Raw genomic sequence first — 10,902 nt, forward strand, 5'->3', positions numbered from 1 at the left:
TGGTTTCGGATTTCGTAGGAACTCCGAAGTTAAGCGAAAAGGGGGCTAGAGCAATCCCATGATCGGTGACCCACTGGGAAGTTGATCGTGAGTACCCAAAAACAAAATCGTGAGGGAATGGTAAGCCCAAAGCGGACAATATCATGCTACGGTGGTGGAACGGGCCCAGAAAGTAATCCGTCCTGGGCTAGGATGTGACACCTCTTCACCCTCAACCGTTTTTCTCAACCAAATCTTTCGTTTCCCATGCCTCAAACCATCATGGATTTAAGCTCAGATCGTCATCACCGTCATTCCCTGAGCAAAGTTATGCTCAGAAATCAAAGATTGGAGTTCCATCCGTACATGCAAAGGTAAAAATCCCTTAATCACCTACTATAGCTTGTGTGTGACCAACAAATCTTGAAAACCTACTCAAATATTCATGCATGTGTGTTTTCTGTGAAAAGGTACCCTCGATCCACAAGGAAAATGAAAAGAACTGTACAAATTACAACCCAGGCTCGCAGATACAGAAAAGATAAGTGGGAAGAACAGTCTGACATCATAGATCCATGAACTCAAAACTCACAGATCACAATGATCCACGAATCTGAAGGTATACAACTCATCTTTTTAACCGATATAGAAAAATATATGCACCTTGAATATGGACCTGAGGATGCAATCTATACAATCTTGACTACCCCCAAACTTGAACGCTGTAATAGTGATATGCTGAGTTTATATCTCATTTCAAAGTTTGTAGTTGCAGATTCGGATAACCCAGCAAGGCACAAAATCAACTGGAGCTACTAGGAAGCCAAGAGAAAATCCTAGATCCGCATTTGCATAGGTACAATCTCGAACTTGCTCCACATTTCCTTCATTGATTTATAATTTAAGTAACTGATGTGGATGATAATAAAGTAGACTTGCTGCTAGGTGCATCTAGTACTTTCATTTCAATCTCTTGTTTGTGCCTGGAATGTTTTGAAAGCAACCTGCATATTCGTAGACTTGTGTATCAGATTCACATAGATACTGCTAGAAAAAGATAAATTAAAAACACAATATTTGTGTAGTTTGCATTTTTATTTTTATTTTATTTTTTATTTTTTTTTGGATGTTTTCTGTTTCTATTTTTTTTTTTTCCCAATTCCATAGTAAGTGAAACAAATAGTAACAAAATTAACAACCATAAAATAGGTGACTGAATTTAAAAGAAACTAAAAAGAGTAGGGATAGAAAATTGGGTTGCCTTCCAACAAGCGCTTTAGTTAACGTCCATAGTTAGACGTCGCTGAAGCTTGGTGGTCAAATCATTGGTTCCTTTAGAGTCAATGACTCGCGTGCACTAAACTTCCTTAGGAATGGTTTTAGTAAAGACTTCTTGACCTTGAGCACACAACCCCTGCCCTCTTTTTGAATGTCCACGTAACCGTTGTGAAAAACCTGCTTAACCATATAAGGGCCCTTCCACCAAGACTTTTGTCTCCCTGGAATTGAGTTGAAATCTGAACTTAACAACCATACTTTTTTACCAGGCTATATTTTTTCGTAACTTGGATTACCTTGCAACTTTTTATTCTTGCCCTTGACATTTTGGTGTTTTTGGTCCATCTAGTTGCTTAGATCTATTTTTGATTTTTGCACTTCAAGCAACTGAATTTTGTGATGCTGTGCTTTACCATCACACTCATGAATCACATTTTGAGTCTTTATGGGCAGATTGTCAGTTGATGATCTGGTCACAAATTTGGTACGAGGCAAACCATCTAATGCATCAACACGCATGCATTCTTGCTTGTCACCTGGATGTGTGATAGCTTCAAACAACCTAAAAACAACTGTTTGATTTTCACCCCGGAATGTTAGAGTTCCGGCTTCAACATCAATAAGAGTCCGGGCTGTTCCTAGGAATGGGCGGCCCAAAATGATGGGTGTTGTCAAATCCTCATCCATGTCCAACACCATAAAATCAACTGGTAAATATAGATTGTCAACCTTAACAATAACATCTTCAATGACTCCTCTAGGATAGGTAATTGAACGGTCAGCCAATTGAATAATGCTGGAGGTTGGCTTCAGCTCTCCTTCACCTAAACGTTTAAAAACAGAATAAGGCATTAAGTTTACACTAGCACCTAAGTCAATTAAAGCACTACTAAAATCACAATTTCCAATGGTGCAAGAGATAGTAAAACTCCCTGGATCTTTCTTCTTTGGAGGCAATTTATGCAATAAGATCGCACTGCACTGTTCTGTTAGAATCACTTTTTCAAAATCCACAAGCTTCTCTTTCTTTGTACAAACGTCTTTCAAAAACTTGGCGTAAGATGGAATGTTCTCGATTGCATCAATTAATGGAAGATTAATTTGAACTTTAGCCAAAGTCTTCATAAAATCTATCAATTGTTGATCTTTAGCTTTAGGCTTCAACCTTTTTAGATAAGGCATTGGAGGCACATAAACACGTTCTGCATTTTTTGCAGTAGCTTCTGCAGTATTTTTGGATCTGTCTTGTTGCTACCCAGAATCTGCAAAAATATCAAATTTTGCAAAATTTCCCGAAACTGTTTGTGGTTGTGGTGCTGCCTGCAAATTTCTAGTGCAGTTTTCATGTATGTTGTCGTAACTTTTGCCAGACCGTAAAGTCCGTATAGCGTTGCATTCTTCTCGTCCTCTTGGATTAGGTACTGTTTGACTAGGAAATGTACCCGGTGCTCTTTCTGAAATCTGCAACGTAATCTGCCCAATTTGTTGTTCCATATTTTTCATTGTTGCATGCATATTTTGGATTTCTTGATTGGTCTGTTCAAATCTTGCATTTGTAGTTATTGTTAATTTTTCAATTGCAATTTCCCAAGTAGCCTTTGGTGCAGCAAGTTGCTGTACCTGCTGTTGAAATTGTGGCTTTGCATGTTCATCTCTATCCCACTTCAAATTAGGATGATCTCTCTAACCCGGGTTGTAGAAATTTCAATATGGGTCATTTCGGGGACGTTGAAAATTATTAAATACATTAACTTGCTCTGCTGTAAACTCCGGATAAGCATCTTTATGTGGACAACTAAAAAAATCATGGGTTGTTATGCTGCAAATACTGCAGGCAGCTTGTAAAGGCTGTTGTACAGCAACTTGTGAACCTGGAATTCTTTGTAATAACATGTCAAATTTTGCATCAAATCTTGCAAGCTTTTTCTCCATTTTTTCAATTTGTGCCAACACATATGGTGAACCATTAGACATCTCAAAAACAGACCTAGATTGTGGTTGCTTAACTACCAATTGCTGTGTATCTGCTGTTATTTTCTCAAATAATAAACAAGCCTTTTGTGCCTTTTTATCCTTGTATGAACGTTCGCATGAAGCATTGACAAGAGTTTTTGTAGTCATATTTAGTCCTCTGAAAAATATGTGCATTTGATATGTACAGTTAATACCAGAATGTGGACATTTTCTAATCAACTCTTTGAACTATTCCCACGCCTCATGAAACTCTTCATTTGGTTTTTGGGCAAAAGATAAAATTTGAGTTCTCATGTCAAGAGTTTTTGAAGCTGGATAATACTTGCTTAAGAATTTTTCATTGAGTTGGTTCCAAGTGCTAATGCTTCCAGATGGAAGTGTGAGGAGCCATCTCCTTGCTTGATCTTTTAGAGTGTATGGAAATAAACGGAGCTTAATAGATTCGGATGAAAATCCTCTCACCAAAATATTCTTGCATCCATTAAAAATTCTGCAATGTGCATGTTAGGATCGTTGGTTGAGAACCCATGAAATGTGGGTAGAATATTCAACATGTGCTGCTTTATTTCGAATGTAGACCCTTCCTCCACTTCCGGATAAGTAATGCAACTTGGTATGTTAGTGGCATGAGCTGTTAATGAATTCCCTAAAGGTTGCCCAGCCTCTAGAATAACAAATGCCATTGTTTCCTTACGGTGTATATCCTCAGGAAATAAAGACTGCAGAAAAGTCTCCTGCAAAGAAGGAACCCACTGTAAATTTTTCTCCCTGCGTCTCCTCCGTACAATCTGCTCAGGTTCTGGATCAAAATGAAACAATTTCTGCACTGCTGAACGGGTGCTGACCATGCACATATTGTTGTAATATGATATTTTGATACGATCAAGCTAAGTGACTCGCGAACATCCTCCAACTGGAATTACTCCAAAATTCGTCTATTTGCCCATGTTTTGCTCCAGAAGAAGTCGAAAGTCCTATATTGGAAATGCAATTCAAAGTATCAAAATTCTTCCAAATTATTAACTAAAATATACTAAGATTAGGGTAAAATATATAATATGAAATGGCTCATCAGCGCACTATCATCAACACTGGCCAAGCATCATGCCAATAAAGAGGACAACATTGAAGAAAAGGTCTTAGATGTCTTCCACATCACAATCCAAGAAGACAAAGAAGACGAAATCCCCGAGGAAGACGTCGTTACTGCACCACCACAACTCGAGGATGGGAGCAAGCCAAGGTTGATGATCTTAAGGAGCTCAACTTGGACACAAGCGAGGAACCAAAGCCTATCTTCGTAAGTGCACTACTAAGTGCGGTGATGAGTACTATCAACTGCTAATAGAGTACAAAGACATATTTGCTTGGACCTACAAAGAAATACTTGGCCTTAACTCTACCATTGTCGTGCATCGTCTTGCAGTCAAGCTTGGAATGCGTCCAATAAAGCAAACTCAAAGATGCTATCGATCCAAGCTCATCCCACAAATTGAGGCCGAGATTGACAAGCAAATCAAACCAGGCTTCATTCGAAAGGTGCAATACCCTAAATGGATCTCTAACATCATCATTGTCCTTAAGAAATCTGGACAAATACGTGTTTGTGTAGATTTTCACGACCTCAATGATGCTTGCCCGAAGGATGAGTTTCCGTTGCCAATCATCGAAATCATGGTGGACGCAACCACTAGCCACAAGGCATTATCATTCATGGACGGCTCCTCTGGATACAATCAAATCCATATGGCTCCCGAAGATGAGGAACTAACAACCTTCCGCACTCCAAAAGGTGTTTACTACTATAAGGTAATGTTATTTGGCTTGAAGAATGTTGGAGTTACATATCAATGTTCAATGCAGAAGATCTTCAACAACATGCTACACGAAAACATAGAATGTTATGCAGACGACGTAGTTGTCAAGACCAAAAAGAGTTCTGATCACTTGAAGGATTTACAAATGGTGTTCGACAAACTACGACACTACAACCTCAAGATGAACCCGTTGAAGTTTGCATTTGGTGTCACCTCTAGGAAGTTCCTCGGCTTCATTATCAAGCACCGTGGCATTGAAGTGGACCAATTGAAGATTAAGGCCATTCAAAGCATGCCCAAGCCAAGGAATATACACAAGTTGAAAAGTCTACAAGGAAGACTAGCCTTCATTAGGCGCTTCATCTCTAACCTCACTGGACATTGTCAACCCTTCAGTCGACTCATGAAGAATGACACTTCGCTCATATGGGATGACAGATGTCACAATGCCTTTGAAAACATAAAACGGTACCTGGCAAGCCCACTTATCTTGGGATCTCCCATGCCTAGAAAGCCGCTCATCATATACATTACCACACAAGAAGGTTCCATTGGAACACTATTGGTGCAAGAAAATGATAACCAAAAGGAAATAGCACTATACAACCTAAGTAAAACTCTCACTGGTACTAAACTCAATTACTCACCGATTGAGAAGATGTGCCTTGCCTTAGTCTTTGTTTTCCAAAAGCTAAGACACTACATGCATGCTTACATCATCCACTTAGTTGCTAAAGCTAACCCGGTCAAATATCCAAACCAATTTTGACAGGGCAACTAGCTGAATGGGCATTGCTTCTCAATCAGTATGAGATCATCCACGTCCCAATTAAAGCCATCAAGGGACAAGTGTTAGCAGACTTCCTTGTCAATCATCCAATCCCAACCAATTGGAAAATCTCAGATGACTTACCTGACGAGGAGGTGTTGTACATCGACATCTTCCCGTTATGAACGATGTTCTTCGACGGATCTGCATAAGCAGACGGAGTGGGGGCATGAGTAGTATTCGTGTTGCCACAAAGACAATTACTACCCTATTCCTTTTGACTAAGCAAACTATACTCCAACAACGTCGTTGAGTACCAAGCGTTAATCATTGGACTCCAAATGGCGATTGACATGGAAATCACAACACTAGAAGTGTATGGTGACTCCAAACTCATAACAAATCAACTCTTCAATGAATATGAAGTAAGGAAAGATGATCTCATCCCAAAATTTTGGCTAGCAACTCAACTACTACAAAAGTTTGAGGCCAAGCCGTTAGAACGTGTGCCAAGAAAATAAAATCAAATGGCGGACTCTCTCGCTAACCTAGCCTTAAGTATGGCACTAGAAGAAGACGAAGGTGCGGATGTGCCAATTTGCCCAAAGATGGGTGATCCCTCTCGTTACTAAAATGCTACTAGATGACACAAACATCATCTTAGTACTTCTAGTCGACACAAAATAATAGAGATAACCGCTGATCGATTACTTGGAGTATGGAAAGCTTCCAGATGATCCTAGACATAGCTCTGAACTACGTCGACAAGCACCTCGCTTCCTCTACTACAATGGAACACTCTACTGATTCTTTTTTGAATGAGTGCTTTTGAGATGCTTAAGTAAGGAAGAAACACACATAGACGTATCCAGGGCACATCAGTCTGGACCAAAGCTACATTTCCAGCTCAAAAGAATGGGTTACTATTGGTCAAGCATGGTGAAAGATTGCCTGTAGTATGCTAAAAAGTGCCGAGCCTGCCAATTCCATGTCAACTTCATACATCAACCACCTGAGTCATTACACCCTACAGTTGCTTCATGGCCGTTTGATGCATAGGGATTAGACGTTGTAAGACCAATCACACTAAGGTCATCTATAAAAGAAGCCTACATCCTAGCCGCAACGGATTACTTTTCCAAGTAAGCTGAAGTTGTACCCCTAAGGGAAGTCAAGAAGGAAACTGTCGTCTATTTCATCAAAGAGCATATCATCCATCAATATGGTGTGCCTCGCTATATCATCATGGTTAATGAAAAACAGTTCTCTAATCAACTCATGGACAAGCTCTCCGAGAAATACAAATTCAAGCAGCACAAGTCTTCTATGTATTATCATCTGGCCAATAGTCTTGCAGAAGCATACAACAAAACAATGTGCAACCTCCTAAAAAATGTGATCAGCTGAACAAAGAGAGATTGGCACGAAAGAATAAGCAAAGCACTTTAGGCATATAAGACGACACATAGGACTCATACTTAATAACCAATATAACATAAATGCAATATGGCATTATCTAGAAGATGAGTTAGTTATTATAGGTAGAAGGGTACTGTTGTAATTAACACTTATGGATATATAAGAGGTGATAGGGCTTTCATTTCAGTAAGTAAAACATTGTAATATTTTTTGAAGCATTAGTACAATCTCTCTCTTTCTCTCACTCTCTCATTCCCTTCTTCTTCGACTCTGTCATCCATTGATCTTCATAGTTTTGCAATGTAGTTAACATGGTATCAGAGCCACCTGGCTTATGCTATGGATTTTGGTGGTTCCACTTCTCATTCGTTTCATCTATTTCTAGTTTTACTTATTTTCTAATTTTTCTGTTAAAGATTTCTTTCTTTGGTGTTTCCGCAATCGTTCAATTCGTTCTGTAATTTTGGGGTAAATTTTCGTTTTGGGTTGTGATCAGAGATCATCAGTGATATGATATCTTGGTCTTTGGAATTGTGGCAAATTTTTCTTCATCTGTAAGCTTGAATCTTAATCCTTTGGGCCAAATTAGAAGTGGGAACTTCTTGGTTCTTGAATTGGGGATTTTTTTTTCGACCTTCCTGCCGTCATAGTTCGTCATCGTAGTAGCATCTATCTTGGCGGCGATCTCCTTGGCCGTGTGCTTCTTGGCAGCTATCTCTTTGTTTCTGAATGTTGTTGGCTAATGGGTTCCTGCTATCACATGTTTGATTTTATGATTCAATGAAATTGAATGTCAGAACAATGTAACTACATATCTTGGATGTAAGTGTTTGAGGTTCTACTATCCTTTCTCAGTCATTCTTTCACTTATGAAAATTGGGTTTAATCCTTTTCATCCAATTTAAGGCATGAAATCATCACTTTCGATGATCTTTTATGAGTTTCAAGTTGTTTTTCTAATATGAGGGTTCAGTATTGTCAGAAAAAGTATTTTGTTGATGGTTTATGGATTTTACTTTCAATTGGGTGATTCTTAGTGACCTGCTGGTGAAGTTACTCATGGTATACAGAGAGTGTTGGTCACATCCTAAAATACACACATGGCATTGTTAGGCTGAAGATTGACTTGCAGAAATGAATCTTTCTCTCTTTAATGGTATACATGTTTGATGAAATGCACATCTCAAGTTGTTTTGTGAAGTTAGTGAAGACATATGATTCATGTTCTATTCTTTGGTGTGGAGTGATCTTGTCGATATGGGTTTATATTGAAATTTGGGGTTTTATTTTGTTGTTTTTGGATGAATTGTTTGAGATAAACTACTGTTTCATTCAATGATTTTTGTTGGATTAAGATTTCAAGAAAGTGTCATTCTTTCTTGATGGATAAGAAAGTATCAATCTTTCTTTGATTCCATAGAATTTGTCAAGAGTATCATTCTCTTGATGCTTTAGAATTTGTCAAGAGTGTCATTCTCTTGTTGCCTTAGCATTTGAGTCAAGAGTATCATTCTCTTGTTGCCTTAGAATTTTTCAAGAGTGTCATTCTCTTGTTGCCTTAGCATTTGTGTCAAAAGTGTCATTCTCTTGCTGCCTAGAAGAATTCATTTGTGTTTTTTTTTCTTTTTTGATTTCTAGATTATACTTGTGTCTTTTATCATGGCTTCACCAACGGCTAAAGTTGTAGTCTTGTGTGATGATAATGGAGTGAGTAGAGGTTTTGGTTTGTGTCACAACTCTTCAAGAAGCTGCAATAGCTCTCAGTAATCTTTTGGTCAGCAGTTATGTACATTAGGAGGAAGTTTTAAGTGGGTAGACATGCCACCAAGTTTAACCGATTGGGTAGAAGAACTAATTGTAGGCATGATATGGAGATCATTCTTTACCTAAGCAGCCTTGAGAAGTGATGCAGCATCTAAAGGAAAAACAACACGTGCCTCAGCAGCAAACGCAACGGCTCTTACCATACTATTAGCCTTCATGGGACTACGGTTTAGCTTCAACAGTAGTAAAATGCAAATAGTTACTTGTTGCATTTGTTCCAGCAAGCTTGCTGTCAAGTTAATCCAAAGTTGGTGTTGTTAAAAGTGCTACAATGTTGGATCATCAACTTTATTCGAAATGGTTACTGTCAGCATCAAAAGTGGAACTTGTATCAAAGATGTGGGACTGAACATTCAATTGTGGATCACTTTATATTTTCGAGATAGCAAGGTTGTCCAGATACAATACAATTTTTCGAGCACTGAACAGCTCTTATCACAACTCATTTATCTTCTACCTTCCATTTGCTCCGACAAACATCCAATCAGGTGGAGCTTCCTTGGCTTCCATTCAGTTAGAGTTCAAGACAATCGAAAAGGTGTTCACAAAAGCTCAACAACTTAGGTTTAAGGCACTTGAGTTAGTGTTGAATAAGGTACTGAATCAAACTGATGCGGCAGAGTTCTTGGTTGCATTTGAGGGAATTCAATAAGCAAGTCACCAATTTGCAGTAAATCAGAGGTTCCAAAAGGGTCCAGTCATAGTGCCTTAATGTTAACAACTCTAGACTATCATACACTGCTCCAAACTGCAAGAGACAAGGGTTTAGGATTTCCTGCAGTGTTTAGCTTCATAATAGTAATTGCAGATGTATTTATAAAAAGATTGCACAGTCCAATGTTTGTAAAGCACTGTAAACATCTTACTATTACTGTTTCAGATCAGTTTCAAATGCCCGGATGATTCAAACTTTACTTGGAAATTCCAAGTTCGGTTTAAGGGGGAGTAATAACCAATATAATAGAAATGCCACATGGCATTATCTAGAAGATTAGTTAGTTAATATAGGTAGAAGGGTACTGTTGTAATTAGCACTTGTTGATATATAAGAGGTGATAGGGCTTTCATTTTAGTAAGTAAAACAGTGTAATATTTTTTGAAGCATTAATACAATTTCTCTCTTTCTCTCACTCTCTCTTTTCCTTCTTCTTTGACTCTGTCATCCATTGATCTTCATAGTTTTGCAATGTAGTTAACAATACCCAAGTTACGCCGTATTCTCTCGTATATGGTGTGGAAGCTGTTCTGTCACTTGAAAGTCGAATCCCCCTTTACTAAGGATGGCTATACAAGAAGGCTTAACTGAAGAGGAAAATGAAAAGCTACAACTTCAAGAGTTGGAAGCACTCGATGAAAGAAGGCTCAAAGCTTAACAACATTTGGAATGCTACCAAGCACGGCTATCTAAGGCATTCAACAAGAAGGTTCGCCCAAGGTCTTTCTAAACTGGAGATCTTGTCTTAGCATTACGAAGGCCTATCATCATAACTCACAAGACAAAAAGCAAGTTCACATCAAAGTGGGATGGACCTTACGTAATACAAGAAGTCTACACCAACAACACTGTAAACACGAAAAATTCCTGAAACAAGAACATGTGTACAAAATAATATTTTGTATTAATTAATGATTTTGGGGTTACAATCTCTTTATAATTTGATCCTCTGATTCGATCTCCGTAAGGTGTTGATTTATGGATGTGCGATTGATTCAAGGGCCGTCGAGGCTTGATCTTGGATGAACGGTTTGAAGTTTCTTCAAGGGCCGTTGGGGCTTGATCTTGAATAATGGTTGTGCGGATTTCTTCAAAGGGTTTTTGGGCTTGATCTTGAAGATTGATGG

General features: G+C 38.5%; 1 protein-coding gene and 1 non-coding gene across 2 annotated transcripts; one reads left to right on the forward strand and one right to left on the reverse strand.

The window, feature by feature from the left end:
• Positions 1 to 1,602: 1,602 nt before the first annotated feature.
• LOC125479937 lies at positions 1,603 to 3,378 on the reverse strand. Its single transcript, XM_048590098.1, has 2 exons — positions 3,004 to 3,378; positions 1,603 to 2,508 (listed from the first exon to the last, which is right to left on the reverse strand). Exons 1-2 carry the CDS (start codon positions 3,376 to 3,378, stop codon positions 1,603 to 1,605), a joined length of 1,281 nt encoding a protein of 426 aa, XP_048446055.1.
• Positions 3,379 to 3,423: 45 nt separating this feature from the next.
• LOC125480001 lies at positions 3,424 to 3,528 on the forward strand. The gene has a single exon (XR_007260413.1). It is a non-coding gene; the product is annotated as a small nucleolar RNA R71 (small nucleolar RNA).
• Positions 3,529 to 10,902: the final 7,374 nt, after the last annotated feature.

The sequence above is a fragment of a genome, unplaced genomic scaffold (assembly GCF_019419815.1).
Source record: "Pyrus x bretschneideri cultivar Hongxiangsu unplaced genomic scaffold, Pyrus_bretschneideri_v1 Contig30, whole genome shotgun sequence".
NCBI classification, from domain to species: Eukaryota; Viridiplantae; Streptophyta; class Magnoliopsida; order Rosales; family Rosaceae; genus Pyrus; species Pyrus x bretschneideri.

Excerpts from the sequence above, each read along its gene's own strand:
- LOC125479937 (XM_048590098.1), bottom strand. The coding sequence starts at position 3,378 with ATGACTACAAAAACTCTTGTCAATGCTTCATGCGAACGTTCATACAAG. Across the intron at positions 2,509-3,003 it reads TTACAGCAGAGCAAGTTAAT|CAACAAGACAGATCCAAAAA; the intron begins GTATTTAATAAT and ends GATTCTGGGTAG.